General features: G+C 40.3%; 1 protein-coding gene and 1 non-coding gene across 2 annotated transcripts in view; both read left to right on the top strand.

The window, feature by feature from the left end:
* The window catches only part of LOC123594700 (fibrous sheath-interacting protein 2-like), an 89,296-nt gene extending 67,622 nt beyond the window's left edge, over nucleotides 1-21,674 (top strand). Inside the window, 10 exon segments of the mRNA XM_045471604.1 lie at nucleotides 2-74; nucleotides 77-1,435; nucleotides 1,438-3,975; nucleotides 4,347-4,528; nucleotides 7,845-8,339; nucleotides 9,374-9,474; nucleotides 10,578-10,621; nucleotides 15,370-15,413; nucleotides 18,362-18,428; nucleotides 21,461-21,674. Of these exon segments, the coding sequence (XP_045327560.1) occupies nucleotides 2-74; nucleotides 77-1,435; nucleotides 1,438-3,975; nucleotides 4,347-4,528; nucleotides 7,845-8,339; nucleotides 9,374-9,474; nucleotides 10,578-10,621; nucleotides 15,370-15,413; nucleotides 18,362-18,428; nucleotides 21,461-21,603 (5,046 nt within the window). The 3' untranslated portion in view covers nucleotides 21,604-21,674.
* On the top strand, nucleotides 3,982-4,088 carry LOC123595601. The gene has a single exon (XR_006711269.1). It is a non-coding gene; the product is annotated as a U6 spliceosomal RNA (small nuclear RNA).
* Nucleotides 21,675-22,265: the final 591 nt, after the last annotated feature.

Below are 22,265 nucleotides of genomic sequence, written 5' to 3'. Positions count from 1 at the left end.
AAAAAAAATATTGGATGATTATAAATCTCTGATTCATATTTATAGAGCTATACAAAGTGATGCTGTTAGTTTTGGGGAAAAATATGTTATTTGCTATTAGAAGAAATTTATGATTATCAAGTGGAGTCATTAGTTTTGGGAGAATTAGCAGCTTATTCCTGTTCCTCCCTCCAAGATGAGAACATCATCAGAAATGTGCTTGACACCATCAACAATGATAGCCATGTTGTGCCATCATGTATGACTGTATTTCCATGTTCCTTTTTAGAAAGTATTATTTACAAGCTTCTAGCACATATATTCCCTTCATTTGAGACTGAAACTGAACTAAATGAGAAAGAGGTGCCACCAGATTATGAGTTTGTGAATACAGCTTCAAAACTGACTGATGAAATTATAACAGAAATTTCTGAACATGAAATTAGACTTGCCACAGCAGAGGAGCATGTGGAAAGTATGCAGTTAGGGGCAACTGAGAACTTTATTGACTCCATATGTAATAATATTATGAAAAAAATTAAATTAGAAGATGAAACACAGAGCGATACATGCAAAAAGGGAGACTCATTCCTCAAGAGAATAGCTGGTTTTATTATGAAAGAAATTGTGGACCACCATCTGCAGCCATTTTTACATGATGAAGAATCACCTCCCTATGACTTACCCAAAAATGACCACATCATTGAACTCTTAGAACTTGATAAAGAAAACAAACAGTCCTTCCCACAGGCTTCTGTGTATTCTGCTACATTTTTGGAAGATGTCATAATTGACCTTGTTCACAAATTTTATACTCTCCCAAGTATTGCTGAAAACCCTAAGGACAAAGAGATATCAGAAGAAGACCTCATGGGCATGGCTATAAAATTTGCAAATGCCCTGATTGGGGAATTTCGGAAAAGTAAGATTAAAGTCCTAGCAAATGCTGGGGAAATGTTTTCTTTTCCACCAATAGATAAAGAGACAGTCAATAAAGTATCTGATTCTGTATACGATGAGGTCATGGAAATGTATGGATCTAACAATGTTCAGAAAGATGATGGAAGTAACATTGTTATAGAGATGATAGCTGCTTTAGCCAAAAAGGCAATCTCTGCTTTCAAGATTCAACCCCTTTTTTCAGGAGACTGGTCTTCCACCTTCTTTTCATTTCTAAATGTGGATAACATCATCCAAAGAGTTCAACACCTACCATATGATAACTTTAAAAAAATAAACAGAAGCTTGAAGAACCACCCAGTTTCTTCACTAGAACAGTTATCTACACTTACTTCTCTGACTTCAGGCCTGAAAGGTGTAATGGACACTTTGGAAATAGGTAGAGGAGCACTTCATGGAAAGGGAAATTTCAAAAAGGAGGACACATCTATGAAAATAGGCAGCATCCATGAGCTGACCTGTACCACTATACCTAGCATTATGAAGGGTGAATTACTACCCTAGCATCAGGGTTAGTTGGAGGTGTGGCAAATAAAAAGAAAGGGGTTCTAAGAAAATCCCCAAACCCCCTACATGATAAAGCAGCATATGTAACTCAAGAGGATGGCAAAAATTTTGCCCAGCCTGCCTTAACAAATTCAGCTAAAGAGAATGTTCCTGCAAAAGAGGAAGAGAATGAGAAAACTAAAGATAAAGAGATTAAAAGTAAACCAGACAGTCCATCAGAAAATAACCCCAGGTTTTTTCCTGATAACTTTTTAGAAAATGTTATCTCTGAAATAGTTAACAGATTGATTTTTAATTCCTCACTGGGTACAGATGCTGCATGTCAAAACGTAACCAATAATGTAAATCAAGCTGAGGTCTATGACACAGCTATGAAACTCATTGATTCTCTGTTAAAAGAGTTTTCAGATGCTCAAATTAAAGTATTAAGCCCAGGTCAGGTTGGTCAGTTCCTCCCATCTGCAGATAAAGTTTCATCCGTTCACAATGTACCTCTCAGGCAAAAAGAGCCATCTGTGGATAAAGCACCTCCCCAGAAAAAAATGGCACCTGCAACTAAAACACCTTTTTCTGATGAGGCACCTTCAATGGCTAACATACCATCAAGTGATAAAATGTTGGTCAATAAGATTGTTCACTCCTCTATATGCAATATTTTGCAGGAATATAGATCTCAAGACTCCATTTATAAGGACATAAATAGTAATGGTGAAAATTTAGTAAGAAAGCTAGCTAATGCAGTAATAGAAGAAATTTTGCAGCATCAGCTCAACTTGCTACTTTATGATGAGGTTCTAGCTGCAGCATGTTTGCCTCTAGAATCTAAGCAGGTTATGATAAAGGTCCATAACGTAGTCCAAACAGCCTGCAAAGAATGTCAAACATCTTCACCATATACCATAATGCTACCTTGCGAATTTTTAGAAAGTATAATTTCTTCTCTCCTATCAAAAATTTTCTCAACAGTATCCAATGCTAAAACAGGAATATCTGAAGATAATTTGTACGCAGAACTGGATTTCCTTCAAATGAAGTTAGTAGGTACAATTATGGCAGAGATCTCCAAAGATGAAGATATGATTGTACAGTATGTAGAATCCTTACATCCTAATGATGATGAAATTATTCAATTGGTTGTTCAGACGATTTATAATAATCTATTGCCACAGTTTGGATCTCAAGAGAGCATACAAAATTGTGTCAGCAGTGGTTGCAAAATCCTTTCAGAAACCATAGTTAATTTAGTTATACAGGAAGTGGCTGGCAACCAGTTGCAGAACTATTTTTCTGGAGAGCTAACACCACATCAATGTATAGAAGTTGACAATGTTGTTGAAAATATCCTTAAAGATGTTATCCAAACCACTGAAGTTCCCCAGCCTCAGCCATCATGGGCTTACAAACTGCCTTTTAACATAATAGAAGAGGTTGCTGTAATTTTTTTGTCAAAGCTTTTATCTATGTTTCCAAAAGTGGATAAAAAACAAAACAATTCTCTAAATGCTGAAATGCAAACAATAATCTCAAAAATCTTAAGCTCATTCCAAGAATATCTCTCTAAAAGTCAAATTATTATAGTGCCACAGGCCAAAGAATCACCCACTGTATCTTTAGCAGATAGTACAACTATTGAAAAAGTGGTTACTTCTGTCTATAACAGTGTTTTAAGGCGCTCTGGCTCTCATATTTCAGTGTATAAAGATTTAATAGGTAAGAGCAATGTTCTCTCTGATATAATAGGATTTTTAATGGTGAAGGAAATTTCCAATTCAGAATTTCATCCTCAAGTAGAAGGAGAAACATCAAGTTCAGAGTCGGTTCTGGAAGCTGTCAAAATTATGGAAAAAGTGGTTAAGATTATTGATGGCCTCAAGTCAAGGAAAAAGCCTTCAATCAAAAAAGAGACTGTGTCAGATGCCAGGTTTTTAGAGGAAACCCTGGCCTTGTTCTTGGCTAAACTAATAAAGTTGCCAAGTGCCTCAAGCAAAAATGCCAAAGAATTATCAAAGTCTGAGGTAAATAAAATTGCATCTCAATTGACAAAATCTGTGACAGCTGAAATTTCCAGAAATAATATTAGTGTTGTAGCTACTAATCCTGAAGAAAACTTTTTAAATCCAGAAAGTATAGAAATTATTTCTCAGATGGTCGATTCTATTTATAATCATGTACTACAACAATCTGGAACACATGAAGAACTTTATTATGACATGAAAGGTACAAACAATGTCTTCTCTAAACAGGTAGCTTCTTTAATCATCAGTAAAGTTTCCAGTTGTCCATTAGAAACAATTAGCCCACAAGATTCACAGGCTGATCTCCTTGGCGATTTGGATGTTGGTCGAATTGTTGAAAAGGTGCATGACCATGGTGTTAAAAGAGGGCCTGAGCTAGAGCAAAAAGAATTAGGTCAAGATTTAAGCAAAGAGGAACTTCCAATTAAAATAATTCCTCACCATGGGAAACAACCAATCAATATTGATCCAGACATTGTTGCAGAACACTTAGGAGTCATTTCTATAAAAACACAACCTCGTGCTCGCTTCGGCAGCACATATACTAAAATTGGAACGATACAGAGAAGATTAGCATGGCCCCTGCGCAAGGATGACACGCAAATTCGTGAAGCGTTCCATATTTTTGAGAAACTTAACAGGAACCCATGGGGGAGGGGGAGGAAAAAAGAAAAAAAAAAAAAAAGAGGTTAGAGTGGGAGAGAGCCAAAGCATAAGAGACTGTTAAAAACTGAGAACAAACTGAGGGTTGATGGGGGGTGGGAGGGAGGAGAGGGTGGGTGATGGGTATTGAGGAGGGCACCTTTTGGGATGAGCACTGGGTGTTGTATGGAAACCAATTTGACAATAAATTTCATATAATAAAAAAAATCCACTTAAAAACATAACCTCTTGAGAGACTGCAGATGGAGTGTTTAACTAGAACTGGACATAGCATTGAAGCACTGAGAAGAATGGCAATAAGTGGGAGGAGTCACTCAGTGGACACACCTGATGCAGGAAAGGGAAAGAAAGAAAGACGCGTCTCATTGGATGAGGGGGGACGACTGAATATAAAGCCATTAGAGGGGGGCACCTGGGTGGCTCAGTCGGTTAAGTGTCCGACTTCGGCCCAGGTCATGATCTCACGGTTCACGAGTTCAAGCCCCACGTCAGGCTCTGTGCTGATGGCTCAGAGCCTGGAGCCTGTTTCAGATTCTGTGTCTCCCTCTCTCTCTGACCCTCCCCCATTCATGCTCTGTCTCTCTCTGTCTCAAAAATAAATAAACATTAAAAAAAAAGTGTCAGATTAAAGCCATTAGAGGTAAGTGCTAAACACAATGGTGAAAAGAAATGAGTAGTTACTGAGACATGGTTGTCTTGTGATTTCCTTCCTCGGGTAGGTCAATGGGAATGCATTTGTAAAATACGGTCAATTTTCTCTTGTCCAGCCTACTAGAATTGGACATTGATTCATCCAATTCCCTGCTTTCCTGGGACTCACCCCATCAGCAGTGTGGCTCAGTGTAAAGGTGGCAGGCTATTTTCCATTAGCCAGTCAGACTAAACTGCCATTTCTTGAATGATGGGAATACAGGGAAATACCCTTAACAGTAAACAGGACTGACTGGAATTGTAGTCCTCATTTGGCAACTCGGAAGAAACGTGATTTTTATAATCCCCACAATTCTTTTTTTATGGATGTGCATTATCATAGTACTGTATGGGTCCAAAAGGGCCAGTTAGAATAACAGGTAAACCTGTTAAAGATTGAAATCTTCAAACTTAAGGCTTCACAGTAGTATTGATTTTACTTAGAAACTTTCATCAACAAACATCAGGCTGTAAGCTCTTTAAACTTTATTTGTTTCTTCTCATTTTGTGTTCATTACATAACATTTTCCCAGTTTCCTATATTCATACACACTTAGGAGGTGCCCAGTTTCTTTCCTATTGTACCCTTGTTCTAGACACAGTTGTCTTCATGCTTCTGGTTTTATGAACTAGTTTTTCTGAAGTCTTATATTTGGGCTCTGAATATACTTAAAAGGGCTTGAAATGCAAAAACACTGTCCTTGGTACAATATGACTATTGAAAAACAGAGAGGGAGGGAGGCAAACCATAAGAGACTCTTAAATACAGAGAACAAACTGAGGGTTTACGGGAGTGGGGGAGAGGGGAAAGTGGGTGATGGGCATTGAGGAGGGCACTCGTTGGGATGAGCACTGGGTGTTGTATGGAAGCCAATCTGACAATAAATTATATTTAAAAAAACAATATAACTATTGAAAAAGTAGTTCTGTTTACTGATCTTAGGGCACTAGGGCATAGGAGTCTTTCCAGATGGAGTTACACTGATCCAGCTCCCATGTTCCCATGTAATGAATACCAAAGCCCCTCTGTATAAATGAGCCTCTTGCAAGGATGATGGTGTGCACTCACACTCAGGATGTGGCCTGTGATTTACAAACTGCGCAAAGTTCTATAGAACCAGCCTGCCTGGAGCATAAGCCTAGGAACAGATTTTCCTTAGCATTATTTTACAACCCACTGAACTAAGTCTCAGAGCTGGTGAATACATTATGGGTACGTTTTTTTTGTTTGTTTCAAGTACTCAGATTGTCATAGACACCGATGGAGTCTCCTTGGTCCTTAGTTTCTTGGACCAGATGAAGGTCCTTTCCAGTTCTAAAATGTCCTTTTCTCTCTGGGTTCTCAAAATTACATTAGCATTTACTTAGTAGCCTTTATATATAATTCCTTGGGTACAAGATCTATGTGTCTAAACAAAGAACATTACTCCCAGGTCATTACCTCTTAATCATCTGCAGAAATATCTGTCAGTCTTGGTTACCTGCTTTCTTCTTTTACATCTTTTATCAGTACTTTAACTGTCTCTTTAATCCCACAGAAAGTTGGAAGAGATTAGCTAATCAAATCAACTACTGCTGCTACTCTTTTTTTTTTTTTAATTTTTAATGTTTATTTCTTTTTGAGACAGAGAGAGACAGAGCATGAGCAGGGGAGGGGCAGAGAGAGGGAGACACAGAATCTGAAGTAGGCTCCAGGCTCTGAGCTGTCAGCACAGAGCCTGATGGGGGCTCGAATTCACGAACCGCGAGATCATGACCTGAGCCGAAGTCAGACGCTTAACTGACTAAGCCAGCCAGGCGGCCCTCAACTACTGCTGCTACTCTTAAGGGAAGCAAAAGCTGTCTCAAGAAAAGCAAACAGATATAGATAGCTCAGTTAAGACAGATACTTTGCAGCTATCTGGATAGCAGTGCTGTCCATCCCCAACGTGGAGATGGAGGTTTCAGAAAGAACAGTACATCAGTTTGAGGAACCCAGACAACTCCCAGGCTAGTCTTCAGTCAGGAATCCTCAAGCAGTGTGCTTCATGTGCTATTTTGAGGTACCAAAACTTTCCAACACACCAGCCACATGTCTATCAAAGACTCACACAGTGATATATTCCAGAGCCATGTAGATGACTTGAGTTTTTGAACCATTATTTCCTTCCACCAGCACAGATCATCAAAATTGATGGTGTTTCGGTTTCTTAACAGGAGTTCTTCTTTCATTTTGTTTTGCACAAAAGGTATTACTGTAAGGGACCATTTCTCTGGAAATCTGGTTTGCAGTGTTATAGAGATCTGAGATTGATAATTCAAATTGATTTAAATGTTCTGTGGCATCATCAAAGGCTACAGAAATAGGAAAAGTCATTTATTTAATTATAACTGTCTTTTCCTTGATCTGTCTTTACCACTGCACAATGGAAAATGACAATTGACTAGGGAGGTGAGGAGAGATGAAGATTTACTCTTTGAAGCTCCTTTAGGAAAACATCTTCAAGGATTAGAATGTAGAGGGGTGACAAGTGAACATTCAAAGCCCTTCACAATCATTTTTTAGAATCCAGGTTAGCCAATATCTTGCCTCTTTTTTTTTTCATGAAAATGTCTATATTTAGATTGCTCTATGATTAGTTCCCTCACTAAGTTTAGAAAAACATGTTGTCATGTCTAAATCTGTTAACAGAACTTTCCAGGTAAATAATGAAAACAGAATGTAATTAAAGTATTTGTGCATTTTGCATTTCTTGGCAAGAAAAAAGTAAAATGTGAATCAAAAGAAAAAACTTATGTAGGTTCCCTTCTTTGGACCAAATGGCACTATTCTTGAATGCAAAACAAAAAGATTGTTGAATGAACAAATATTGCTTATGATTTTTTATTTATTTCTTCTTTAAATATGCCACTACTATACCAGTAAATGGCATTTGAGGATAATTTTACTAAATTGAAACTGACGACCATATTAAAATTGCTTTATTACTATATAACCACAAGAAAAAATGAGGCTGTTGTTTTTAATATTAATTGTCTCTTCAATTCCAGACTGTGAGTAGGAATTCATTTCAAAATTTAATAAAGCCTGACATCACCAAAGTGGAGCTTTTAAAAGATGTCCACAGCAAAAAAGATCTTATCATTCATTTGGTAACTCATGATACTCATCCAAGAGTTTCAGAAAATAAAATAGAAGAGAGCTTAACTTCTGATGAAGATGAAGTTGTTTTACAAGAGGTTATGAAAGAACTTCCAGAAGTCCCATTTGAAGATCAAGTAAAAGAAGACATGAAGCCCATTACAAGCACAGTGGCTTTTGCCAAGCCACTGATGAGCAAGAGAAATCTGAAAAAATTTTTGTCACTAGGAAAATATTGTCATCCCAAATCCACTGCAACTACAACAAATACTGAAGCATCACCAACTCAACGGACAGAATCTGAGGAGACACAACAAGGAACTGTTTCTAAGCCTGATGTGACCAAGTCCAAATCCTCAACTGGCACAGATTCTTCCTTTTCGGAAAGAAAGACACAACTAAGTGTAAGTGACAAATGTGACTATCAATGACCAGGTTTCTATAGAAAAGGCACAGAGTTTCACAAACTTAGTCCAAGTAATTTACATTGGATAGGAAGAAAAGGTCATAAACTGGATCCAGGATCCAACTTTGATGATATTTACAACGAAAGGGAAGTGATTAACAGATGAAGCCAGAAGCGTCAATTGAAGAAAAATAGATCATAGAAAGAGTCCTAAGTTAGTTAGAAGGACAAGAAAAAAAGAAAATGGAAACCAGTTAGGAGAAATGCATTCTAACTATTTAAAATCATTGATTTAATTCTTTTTTGTACTCAAACCTATAAATACTCGCTGGAAGTTCTGTTTGCAGAAACTCCATGCCAATGGGCAAGACCAGAAGATGGGCTGGAGGGGAGTAAAGAGATTCATGCAAATTCAGCCTATCTGGGTTTGAATTCTGGCTATGCCACTTAGTAGCCATGTGGCCTTGGGGCAAGTTACTTAATTTTTTTTCTCAAAAATTACTTATCCAACTTGTTGCAACATAGCAAGTTAGTCAAAGTATGTTGAATATTCCTCAGCCCACAAGTCCCACTATCACTTTGATGCACATCTCCTGTCCCTGGTTCTGTATCCTAGTGATGGTCTGGGCCTCATTGTCCTCTTGGGTTAGCTGTACCAAAAAATTGTACCATAAATGTGTTTGGAGAATACACATGATTTAGGATTTCCTGGTGAGACAATATCCTGGATTATCCATTTGTAATAATTTCCAGATTAACCCAAAAACTGCAGTGAACCAGAGAAAAGAAAACACAGAAGTACAACTCTGGCCAATTCAGAGAGCGCACCATGACAATAGCCTCAACATAAACTCAGATCTATTTATTAGGATCTATTTATTAAATGGAAGCCATGTGAGATTTCAGGAGCAAACATAGTGTGCCTGGTTAGAAATGCTGGCTACATAGATAACTAAGGAAACATTATAGTATATTTTACTTGATTTATTACAAAATCTCCTTTTTGTAATTACCTGACTTGTACTTTTCCAGAGAGAAGAAATGAAATCTAGTACTGAACCGGTACATTACTTCTTACATAGAATTATGAGTTCATCCTCGTACAATGAAGAGGATCTGCCTTCATTTTCTAGGTACAGTTAATTAAAGCAATACGAGTTGGCTAAGAAAATAGAAATGAAATGAAATTATGTTGGTGGGTAGCATGGGCCCCTCAAGTAAACCTGTGAGGAAGCCAGTGTCTTGCCCCTCAAACTCCCCTCAACTCCTTCCCCTCGTTCCCCTCTGTGGTTACTTCCTAGGCCTCCCCTTTCCATCTTCTCTCTCATTCCTATTTATCTGGTCTCTACTTGCTTCTTTCTATTACAGTGGTCTACTTAGTATAGTTAGATTAAGTCTTAAATGTGTCAGACTGGAACCTAAGAGACAGGCCCTGGATCAACAATAGTTCCTGCACTAATGGCCCACTGAAAGGGCTTCCTACTTAGTTTCCTTATGTACCTAAACACTCAACAGTGAGGCACTATCACAGGGATCCCCAAAATGGAGGGGTTATGTAGGTTGGAGTATTCAGGGAAGAATTCTCAAAACCAGTAGAGTTTGAGTCAGGCCTTAAAGGATGGATGAGATTTAGATAAGTCCATCCAAGTTGGGGGAGACTGTGAGAGAAAGGCTGGACTATGCAATATTTATAGGAGACACTGTAGACTTGAAGTCTGGTTAACACTTTTTCTAGAGTAGTCCAAACATGCCTAAAATTGTTTTTATGTTTATAAAAATATTCACAAGCTGGGAAGAGGAGCACTTTTCATCATGGGAGAAATAGGGTATAAGGAGAAAAATCTACCTGATGGCAACTATATTCTTTTCCACCTCGCACTATGAAATTAAGTTTCTTTTTGACCTGATGCCATTTTAGGACAACTACCCCTGGCCCACCATTGATCCTCTCTCCCTTTATGATGGTTGTAACATACAGGTAATACAGTATGTTACATGCAGTATTGCCAGCAACTCTCAATTATTTGTGTCACTGAAGAAGAAAAGAGGGCACATACAAAACCAAACAAAAGTCAATGTAGCAATCATTTTCACTTGATTTGAAAACTCAGAGACATACCATTCCAGATTTACTGCTATATGAATAATGATTTTGACAGATTTTTCTTTAATTTAGCCAGTATTCCTTCATATATCAAATACATAGAAAATGAAATTTCTTTATCTTTTTTTTTAGTGGTGGTGATCGTCCCTCAGATCCAAGTGCCATAGTATCAGAAGGTTGGATTGATTTTTTTTCTCAATTTAGATACTACTTAAAAAGACTTTGTTCAGCATTGATAAATTTCCTATTGTGAAACATGAAGTTAATGCTGGAATTTCTAGTAGGTTGACCTACTTTGGGGGTGTAGTTAACATAAGCTGACTAGTTTGCTTTTCTTTTCTTCTCTTCTCTTCTCTTCTCTTCTCTTCTCTTCTCTTCTCTTTAGAGAGTAAGAGCAGGGGAGAGGGACAGAGGGAGAGACAGAATCTTAAGTAGGCTCCACACTCAGCACAGAGCCTAATGCAGGGCTCGATCCCACGACCCTGGAATCATGACCTGAGCCAAAACCAAGAGTCACACGCTCAACCCACTTAGCCACCCAGGCACCCCTAGTTTGCTTTTACTGAATCATTATGATTTCGTTAATAATTCTGGTATAAAGTACATGGTGTGATATTAAGAGTTTAAAATTGCCATGCTCCTGTAGGAAATATGAGTTTATCACATCTGTACATGGACTAGAGCTCATGCTACTAGGATTTAATCATCTCTTTAAGAATGTATGCTTGCATTGCATAACTAGCTTAGCCCCAGTAAAATATATAAAAAAGCTTTTAAAGCTACAAATTAAACCTAAATTTATTTGTTCATGTTAAAATCTTGCTAGAGTAGATTCCATTTTATCTTTTCTCTGTTAGAACTGACTCACTAAAATATTTACAATTCGAGTTTTTGGTCACCTATTCTTTTTTTTTTCAACATTTATTTTGAGAGAGACAGCATGTGTGGGAGTCAGGGAGGGGCAGAGAGAAAGGGAGAGAGAGAATCCCGAGCATGCGCTCTGTGGGTTTCGATCCCACAAACCATGAGATCATGATATGAGCGGAAATCAAGAGTTGGATGCTTAACCAAATGACCAGGCATCCCTGGTCCCCTGTTCTTTCAAACTGTAAAGGATCAATGTGGTTCTCACAGTGACAGCACTGGCCTAGAGGGGGGAGTGTAATGTTTACTATAAAGGTGGCCTTGAAAGTTAAACTACAGGGCTGGAGTTGACTTTAATTATTTCAAGCCTGCAGCCCACTCAAAAAGTTACTCAAGAAAGCTATCCTCTCCACTTTTAAGTGGAAATAAAACTTATTAAATGATGAACCATAGAGTATTGTTAAGTTCACCAGAATTCCATGAGCAGGTCATAGTCAGAAGATGATGTAATGTACCACTGGTGTGTACCCTGCAGTATGGAATCATCATAGGATATTAGAGCCAGAAATAAGCCATCTAATGTAACTTTACTTTAAAGATGAAGAATCTGGGGCACCCAGGTGGTTCAGTTGGTCAAGTGACTGACTTGATTTCAGCTTAGGTCATGATTTCACACTCGTGAGTTCGAGCTCCGTGTTGGGCTCTGCACTGAGCATGGAGCCTGCTTGGGATTCTCTCTCTCCCTCCCTCTCTGCACCTCCCCTACTCATTCTCTGTCTCTCTCAAAATAAATAAATAAATAAACTTTAAAAAATTATTAAAAAAAATAAAGATGAAGAGCCTGAGGTTCATGGTGGGGAAGTGACTTGTCCAAAGTCATACACTGAGTCAGAGTATAGATCCCAAGTCTCCTAAACCTGAATCCCATTGTATTGTTTTCCTCAATTTCATTGCACTGCATTATGCTTAGTTCCTACATCCTTCGGTAATACTGCACCTCTCGAGTTTATTCATTCAATCACATTCAACAGAGATTCTCTGAGCACTTTCTCTGTGCTAGACACTGTTCTAAGTTCTAGAGATAAAGCCCTGAGTAAGAGAAACAAAGTCCTTACCCTCATTCTAACTTGGGATTCAGGGGGCAACATAAACACAATCAATCTAGATAAGAATAAGTACCCCCCATCTCACGTAGGGTAAAAGCCAGAGTCTTTACAGCGGCTTACAAGGCCCCACATGGTCTGGATAGCTCTCCCTGCTCCCCATGACCTGTCTGACCACCTCTTCTTAGGATCCCTCTTAAGCACTCTACTCCAGCCACACACGCCCTTATACATGCCAGGCATTCTCCTTTCTCAGAACCTTTGCACTTGCTGAGCTGCCTGAAACATTCTTCTCTCAGAGATCTGCGTAACTCACGCCTCACTTTCTTTAGATCTTTGCTTAGATATCATCTTCTAAGTAAAGCCTCCTCTGAGCACCTTCTTTGAAATTGCAACCCCAGGGGTGCCTGGGTAGCTCAGTCGGTTGAGCTTGAGCGTCTGACTTTGGCTCAGGTCATGATCTTGGCGGTCCATGGGTTCGAGCCCCGCATCGGGCTCTGTGCTGACAGCTTGGAGTCTGGAGCCTGCTTCAGATTCTGTGTCTCCCTCTCTCTGCCCCTCCCCCACTCATGCTCTGTCTCTCTCTCTGTCAAAATAAATAAACATTAAAAAAGATTTTTAAATTGCAACCCCAGCACTCACTACCATCCCACACTCGCTATCCTCCTTCCCTGCTTTAACTTTTTTCCTAGCATTTATACCACCTGATAGATTGTATGTTTTTACTTGTTTGTTGGCTATCTCCCTCCCCTAGAATTTAGCTCCATGAGGACAGGGATTTTTGTCTCTTTGCTATATCCCCACATGCCTAGAAAGAAGGCACATAGCAGGCACTAAGTAAATATTTGTGGAATTCATGAATGAATATGACAAAAAGAAAGAAGAGCCAACATGATAGAGAGTGGCTGGCTAGATTAGTTTGGTCCAAGAAGTCCAGAAACATCAGACCTCAATGACAAAAGGAAGCAGCTACAGGAAGATCTGGAAGCAGAGGATCCCAGGTACAGGGTACAGTAAGTGCAAAGACCTTAGGATGGTATGAGCTTGGCATGTTAGAGGAAAAGAATAAAGGCCAGTAACAGGAGCCCAATGAGAAGAAAAGTGGTATGAGATGGGGTTAAAGAGATAGCCAGGGGTCAGATCACATTAGGACTTGTTATAGACAATGGAAAGGAGTGTGGATTACTTTTTGGGTTGCAGCAGGAATCCTGCAGATTACTTTTTGGTTGCAGGGAAGTGATATAATCTAATTTATGAATTAAAAAAATCCCTATGGCTACTATTTGGAGAGTGAGCTGAGTAAGGATAGGGTTAAAGCAGGAAGACTGGTTAGGCAGCTTTAACAATAATCCAGCCAAGAAATGACGGTGACTTGGGACTAGGGGTATAGCAGTGGAGATGGTAAAAAGTGAACAGATTCAGAGTGTATTTTGAAAGTAGAATCAGCAGGACCTGCTAATGGAGTGGATGTTGGAAGTGAGGAAAATAGAAAAAATCAAGGATGGGTCCTACAATTTTGGCTTGAACAACTAAGTGCCTTGTGGTACCAGATAGTGAGATGGTTGGGCAGTGGGTAGCAAGAGTGGAGAGGGGAGAGGGAACAAGAATTCTGTTTGAAGTGTGTGAGAATGGGACCATTAGATACTCAAGTGGAGAGATCACATGAGCAGTTGGATAGTTTAGAATTCAGTGCAGAGGTGAGGGCTGCAATACAGATTCTTAGTTTCACAGACAATAAAATCTAAACTTGACCCTACCTGGCACTCTCAAGTACCTGGAATTTTTCCATCCCCTTTTTATCAAAACAACTTCTTAGATATATCCAGAAGAGTTGCTATGCACTTAGACTAGACGTTTAAAAAATTATATTGGAATGATGGCCCGGACAAACCCAAATGGCCCCAATCATTAAAAAAAAAAAAAAAATCAGTTCAAATATGTATAGTACACAAGACTTCCTAAGGCAGGAAAGTACATTCAGATACCTTAGAATAACTAGCAATTGATAATAAAATTTATTGGATATTCTGGTTAACCAGTTTCATTAGATAATTCAACTATGGGATCTCCTCATATTCAAAGTATGTGAAGTTTTAGTATATTTTTTCTAGAGCCCTTGGACCAAAGGGTAATCTAGAGAGAATCTTTTCATCTTGGTCCTTTATGATTACACGTGTATAAAATATATATTCAAATACATACACATTATTTCATCTGGTCCTCTTGTGAGAAAGTAGTCACATCCCCATTGTACATATGAGGAAACAGAGTCAGAGAAGTTACAGAACTCACCACTGTTCACTGAGCTCCATAGTGAAGCTAAGATTCAAACACAGTTTTTCTGACTCCAAACACGTCCATTGTTCTACTGTTCTCTCCCTCCCTGGCTGTGGGTCCTTTTGAAACTTCCCTCTTGGTATCATCTCTACCTCCTAAGGCCAAATGTCAGTGGTGTCTGTCAATCACTGATGTCTCCTGTAATTCAAGATAATGCCCCAGTGCTCCCCTGATCTTCATGGGAAGCAACCATTTCCTAAGAGCAGCACCGTCCTTTCCAGCCTTCCTCTAGCTGGCAGCCCCATCCAGTTCTTTTCAACTCCCTGCAACCAGAGCTACAGGGGTCCTTAGAAATCATCCACAGCCTAATTTCCCATTTTACAGATGAACGAAGAAGCCCACAGAGTTTGAGTGGCTGTGTAAGATGCACAGCTAGTTGCAAAGCCTGCCTTTCCTGATGTGCTGCCTGGTGCTCCTACCACATTACCCACTGTCTTCCCCAGTTGGGGAGTGAAGGACCAAGACTTGTGCCCATAATTCTAGGGGTCTTACCTCTTTTCAGCTTTTTCTGTTTGCCTAATTTCTGTGATCCTTTGTTAAATTATTGAGATTATTTTTGTGCCAAAATTTGTACATGTCTCTGAAATAATTGTTTTTCCAATATTGTATTTTGATCGCAGAAAGTCTTGAACGTCCAGATCTGGAAAGGGCAAGCACAATTAAGGTAAATATTTTTCACTGGCCCCTCATTGTGAGCTAGTGAAGCCCTGATAGAAATAAGGGACTGCCTTCAAGGGAGGGACTGTATTGTGTGTTCTGAGGTCCATCAGGAAGCACTCCCTTGTCCACACCCCCCATAGTGCCTTAAAATCATCCTGCACAGTTTGGTTCCTGTAGCCTCTAGAGAAAAGCTGAACAGGAGTGAGTCCCAGTGCATTCCCAGGTAGACAAGACAAGGGACCTGGTGGGGGCAGAGAGGGAACGGGTGCTTCAAAGAGGAAGGGGCACTGCTTGAGGGAAATGAGTGCTCATTCCAGCTACTTCCCATTATCCCTGAGCACTGACCCTTCATAGACAGCTTTCCAAATGTCTGAGCAACTCCTCAGTGTGATCCCAAGAAATTTCCCTTCCTAAGGCCCTCTTGGGAAGTTTCCAATAATGGCTGATGCCACAGATCCTCCTGGACCCTCTTCTCTGTTTTGTATCACTTTTGCTTCTCTCCATGATTGCTTTAACCTCTCCCCAGCATGTACACACATGCACACGCATGAGTGTGCATGCACACACACACACACACACACACACAACCCACATCAGTTTTCCAGGCACTTCTCATTTAGCAATACTAACATCTATTTGACAACATCAAGCATCACTTAGAAGCCATGGTTTCCAAGAAAACATTAAGAGGAGAGGTAGAATCTCCAGTGTGGAGGCCTACTGATAGACTTTTCCATTGCCAAGCTGATTCCCTGACTCATCCTGACTCTTTTTGCTGACTGTCCATCTCACTTGCTGAGTTTTTTGCCATTGTGAAATTAAAGACATGATCCATTAAGATATTCAGCATTCTTTATTGAGTAGCAAAGAAATTCCTGCTTGCATTCAGCTCCAGAAAAACACCAGTCACTATATACATGAATGCATACACTCTCCAGTGTCAGACACAAAAAAGAAGCCATTATATTTCCCTTAATGCCAAAGTCCTTACTATAAACAGCCCTGTATGAGCTGCCCACCATCTCTCTGCCCAACCCCCATTACCTCTGTGTGACACTCTGTTACCCTTCTGTCCACTCATTGTCACTCCTCTGGATACACTGGCCTCCTTACTGCTCCCCTAAAATGCCAAGCATGCTCTTACCTCAGGGCCTTTGCACTTGCTCTTTCTTTGCCAGGAACACTATATCCCCAGATAGCTGTGTCTTGCTCCCCCATCTCCTTTCAGTCTTTGCTCAAAAGTCACCTTCTCTGTGAGGCCTTCCCTGACTACCACCATGTAAAGTGGAAACACACACACACAGTATCCTCCCCTATTCTGCTTTATGTTTTGTCATAACACTTAAGTCATTATTCAATCATTCATTTATTTAACAATTTTTTATCAAGCGCCTACTCTGTGCCACGCACTGGAGATTCAACAATAAACAAAGCAGACAAACATTCCCGCCTTAATCCTCAGGTAGACTCTCTATTCACTTGAATATAAGCTTCATGATGGCAAGGGCTTTGTTTTGTTCATAACTGTATGCCCAGCACCTAACACAGGGCTGGAATATAGTAGATGCCCAATTAACATTTGTTGAAAGAACAGCCTCAGCCATCAGAGCCAAATTTAATCTCTGTGTTAGGAGTTCCCCAGCTTTCTCCCCGTTAGTCTGATGTAAAGCCATAATTGGAAACTACTACACAGAGCAGAAGTTCTCAACCGTGGCTACACCTGGAATCATCTGCCAAACTTTAAAAACTGATTCCCAGGCCTCACCTCCAGAGATTCTGATTAGTCTGGGTTGCAGCTGGGGCCTTGTGAGTTCTAAAGGCTGGCTACTTTAATGTGTAGCCAGCACTACAAACCATTGACTTCACCTACTCACGTCAGGCCATTTGGGGGCATCTGCCCCACCCGACCCCACCTTCCTTTAGATCAGAAGTGCTCAGCCTGGCTGCACGTAGAGTCAACTGGGCAACTTAGAAAACAAAGAAATGCTTGCCCCACCCTAAGGGGTTCCTGTTCAATTTGGGGTGGGGCTCAAGCGTGCCTATTTTTAATATTTCTCCAGATGGTTCTACTGTGCTGCTACTGCTGAGAACCATTTCTTTAGATTGTCCCTGTCCCAGATTATCCCTTTAAATATCCTCTTTTGCAATGTCTTATGTCCATAAGCTGCCTCAAATCCTCTTAGAAGAATTAGAATCAAGCTTCTATGATAATACTCTGCCCTCCTCACCGTCAACACCAAACACACTTCTCTCATCTTGCATGTGTTTATGCCTTAGTTTATTGATTTGCCACTTCCTTTTTAACTGCCACCATCACAGAATGGCTACCCTGCAGCCTGGCCATCTCCCCCAGCCTATTTTGTGCCCTTATAGGATCATGCTGCTTCTGCATTCCAGGAGGGGATAAAAGTCCACAGAACAAAGCCAGCATCTGAGCCACTATCCCTGCCCTACCACCTCCATGCTCCCGCAACCCCACACTGCCACTTACTCGCTCCAGACCTCACAACTGTTACGAATTATTTAAAGGGAGATTGGAGTAGTAAAATGGACATCCCTTTTCCCCCATTTCCCCTTGAGACCCCCCCCCCATGATTATCTTCTCTCAGAGAAGGATCTAAAAATGTTATTTATTCCAAGCTCCAGGAGGGAGGGGCATGCATGGCTGACATTTTTTTGCAACACTTGAGCCCTTGAAATTATCCTATAGGGGCAGCCCATGTCCAAGCCTGAGGCCAATCCTGGGTGTCACAATGGGCAAGAATTACGAGAAGTCATGCCTAGGAATGGCCCAAATCCTGGAGAATAATTGAGACTGCAGAGCACCAAGATTACAGTGTATAATGCCACACAGTTGTGCTTTGTCCCTTGAGGGTTTCTACATACTTCTGGCATTCACTGTCCAACAAAGGACAGGGGGCTTAAGCTAGTATTTCACCTATGTCTTGGCAGTTTATCACCCTCTATCAACGTGAAAGTGGTCTGGGAAGCCTTTATTCTTCAAATGATGGCATTTCAGGTACAACATATTTATCATTTTATAATGAAGCTCTCAATTATGTCATTCTAAATATAGAAGTTTTGATTATTCATTCCCCCCTTGCAGTGAGTGGCTCCTGTCTTGCAGCAGCCTTACCCACCACCAATATGGGGCTGAAATAATATTACTAACAGTGTATCTAGATTGTTATTTGCAAGTTATAATGCAGTTCTCTGAGTTGAACCTCACAGCAAAGGGGTGACATTTACTGGAAGTAACATTTATTAGGTATCGGCTATGCACCAGGCATTCTGCTAAGTGTTTTTCTCACATCCACCCTGGGAAGCATCATATCCATTGTATTGATGTGGAAACACAGTCACTGAAGTGAAATAACTTACCATGCCATGTTGCCTCTGCAAGTCTTAAAGTCCTGTTATACAGAAGAGAAAATGGAAGCAAATGACCTGCCTGACGTTGCAAAGCCAGAAAGTGGTAGAGCCAGGGCTCTAACCTCACAGTTCCTGTGACTTTTATCCCACATTCTTTCTTCCTACCAGCCAGGGGCTACATCCAGTTGCCACTGCATCTCAGAATGGGTAGTGACCAAGGAAAGCCTGCAGCACTGAGTGGCAAGTAGGAAAGGAAAGATCCCACCTAGGTTTTTGACTGCATGTCCAATCAAATAGGAAAATCGTGTTCTTTTGGACCTTTAGTTTGACCAGGACACCTCCCCCCAATCCCTGCATTCTGCACATTAGAGGAACTCACTGGCAGCACCTCTGAATTCAAATAACACATTTTTTCTCTCCTTTGAAGGGAGAAATGCATAAATGGCCAATGTTGTGCTCAAAATCGTAAAAAGGCCCACCAAGGAGAATTTATTAGAAATTACAGTGATGTCTGTTTATGAAAACCCATAAGAAAAAGGGGACTTCTCTGGGCGAACACATGCCCATTATGGCTTATAATTTTTTTTTGTTTTTGTTTTTGTTTTTTTTACAAAATATGGTTTTATCGGGAGTCTAAATCAGTTCATAGTGTGAAGTGACATACTATAGTACTTGGCGTGCATTGTGGCAAATTCAATTTGGCCATAAACACATCTCTTTTCTCATAGCGACCAGTGTCAACCAAGTGAACCCCACTACACTGCTCACAAGCTGATCAAAGCAGCATCAGGGTGTCTTGAAAGAGAGTTGGTCTCACCATGCTGGCTTCATTTTGACATAATACCTAACTCCTACTTCCAGCATGCTGTGAATGTCACACCCAGTGATTGATTTCTCTTTCCAGAAGTTTTGCTTTGAGAGGAGTAGGAATTGTTAGCCAGAGGTTTCACTGTGCCCCTAGGGATGAGCTTTGTGTATGCTCTTATTCTAGCCAGTGCCAGTCTTTAAATAATATGCAGCATCCACTAGAGCAGTGGCCCAAAGTGTTGTCCAGTGACAGCTTGCATCAGGATCACCCAGGATGCTTATTAACAATTCAGAATCCTGGCCGCTCCCCAGAGCGGCCCAGTTAGTGTCTCTGGGAAATGGGGTCCAGGCATCTGCTTTCTTAACAAGATCCTCAAATTGCAAAAATAAAGTTTCATTTTTCCCCTCCAGTGAGATTTTCAGAATATGGCCTTGCAGCATATGCCTCCATTCCGTAACTGAAAGTCTTTTGTCTTGCTTTTTCAGACTGTAGGTCTCTCCATTCAAGCCTTTGTCTTTGCCTCTGCAAATTTTGACTTTTTCCTTATTTCTAGGTTGTTCTTATTTTATCAACTACTAGCACATTCCAAGACTGCATTATTAATTGGAAAAGCTAAACTTCTCCCCCTTATTTGGGAGTAAATTTTCTATCTGCTACTTTACTTTTAAGCATAGATTCTTGAGATTCCCAAGGTTATATTGCTGGCGAAGATCAAAAGCTAGGTAACTGCAAAAGTTATAGAAGAACATCGTCGTTTACTGGAAACAAGAAAGTATGTGGTTTATTGTCCTGTTGTCTTTTCATGACATCCTGTCATGATGCATCAGCAGCACAGATAAATGCTCATTTCTGTCCTTACAGATACAATAATCATTCTGTTAACATAAATTATGATAGACTTTAAGAGCCCTTTACACAAAACAACTGGTGCAGAAAAAACGGGTCCAAATGGAGACTTATTGGCCACACAAGTCCTTTATAGCTCACACAACAAACAGATCACTTGGGGTCAGTCAACTGAAAATTTACCCAAAGCGAGTGAGAAACGATAACCTTTTTTAATGCACTGCTGCTTTTACCTGGACATTCTGAAATGGACGGAAGTAACATTTTCATGTGGAATTAGCTCCTCAGGCTGTTTTGGATAGTTACCTGATGGCATGAGGGAGACACGTACTGCTGAGCTGGCTCAAGAAGCATCAGGGTGCAGGCAGTACAGAGCTGACCTGCATGTCAAAGCCTGGGCTCTAATGCCAACTTGGCCACCTTCCTACCTCACCCAAGGTCATTAAGGTCATCTCAGATGAGGCATCCGACCTTACTGAATGTCTCTGGTTTCCTTCCCAAGAGTGTCAGAAGGAGCAACTAAAGATTCCTTGTGTTATCATAATGACCACTGAGAAATGTATAGAATTTTTGAATCACTATATTGTACACCTAAACTAATATACCACTGTCTGTTACCCATACTGGAATGAAAATTTTAAACTTTAAAATAAGACTCTTTGTGAAAGCACTTTAAAACTCAAAAGTTTGAGGCGCCCTGGGTGGCTCAGTCAGTTAAGCGTCCGACTTCAGCTCAGGTCATGATCTTGCGATTTGTGAGTACAAGTCCCCAGTTGGGCTCTGTGCTGACAGCTCGGAGCCTGGAGCCTGCTTCAGATTCTGTGTCTCCCTCTGTCTCTGCCCCTCCCAAACTCGCACTCTCTCTCTCTCTCTCAAAAAATAAACATTAAAAAAATTTTTTAAAAACCTCAGAAGTTGTTATATAAATGATTCTTTCTGAATCCTAAATTATCAGTCCCCTAGCCTGACAGGCTCAGTTAGAAAGCCCAATAAATGACCAGATTTCTCTTTTGGTTTGTTTACAGATGCTGATAAGCCCAGTACTTCCAAACAGCGGTCTGAAATGTTGAAGAAGGCATCATCAGTTCTGTCCAAAGTGTCTTCAAGATCCAAGGCCAATGTTTCCAGATCTTCCTCAACCTCACCCCCTCACCAGGACAGAAGCTGAGGCTGCTGCTACACCTAACATCAATAACGGTGCTGGCCTTCCTCAAAAAATAAATGATTTTTGAAACATGACATTGTGTACCACACGCTGATTCTTATAAATACTTTTAAATTCTTATAAACAAATAAAAGCAAAGAATGTACAAAAAGGCAGCTGGAAAAAAGAAGGGGTTAACAAATGCTTCTGATTTGGGCATGAAAAGAGGGACTGTCCCTCCCATAGGGATGTATCTGCCAGGCAGCGTGGGATTCAATCTCTGCTCTTGAGGGCCCTGAAGCCTTTGCTGGCAAAATAAGACTAACTTAAAAGTGAAAGTGTGACACCAACAAGAGTCAGTCATCATGTATTTTGTGTGCTCCAGGAGTTCAAAGAAGGGAGTCATGGTTGTGAGCTGCAGTGGTCAGGATAAGTTTCCTGGAGGAACTGGAATTGAGGCAATCCTCAAAGGACAGGTAGGACCAGGTAGGCCTGGAAAGTACCAGGAAGGCTTTCATCTCTGGTCACAGAGCTACATACAATGCCACCATGTCTGAATGATCTAATTCAGTGCTGTCCAATTATATATATATATTTTTTTTTTTCATTCCAGTACAGTAGCCACTAGCTCCACAAAGCTATTTAGTCACTAGTATTATTGAACAACTGAATTCTTCACTTTATTT

The sequence above is a fragment of the Leopardus geoffroyi genome, chromosome X (genome assembly GCF_018350155.1).
Source record: "Leopardus geoffroyi isolate Oge1 chromosome X, O.geoffroyi_Oge1_pat1.0, whole genome shotgun sequence".
Classification (NCBI taxonomy): Eukaryota; Metazoa; Chordata; class Mammalia; order Carnivora; family Felidae; genus Leopardus; species Leopardus geoffroyi.
Note: the sequence above shows the minus strand (reverse complement) of the source record. Positions and strands in the feature narration are given on the sequence as shown.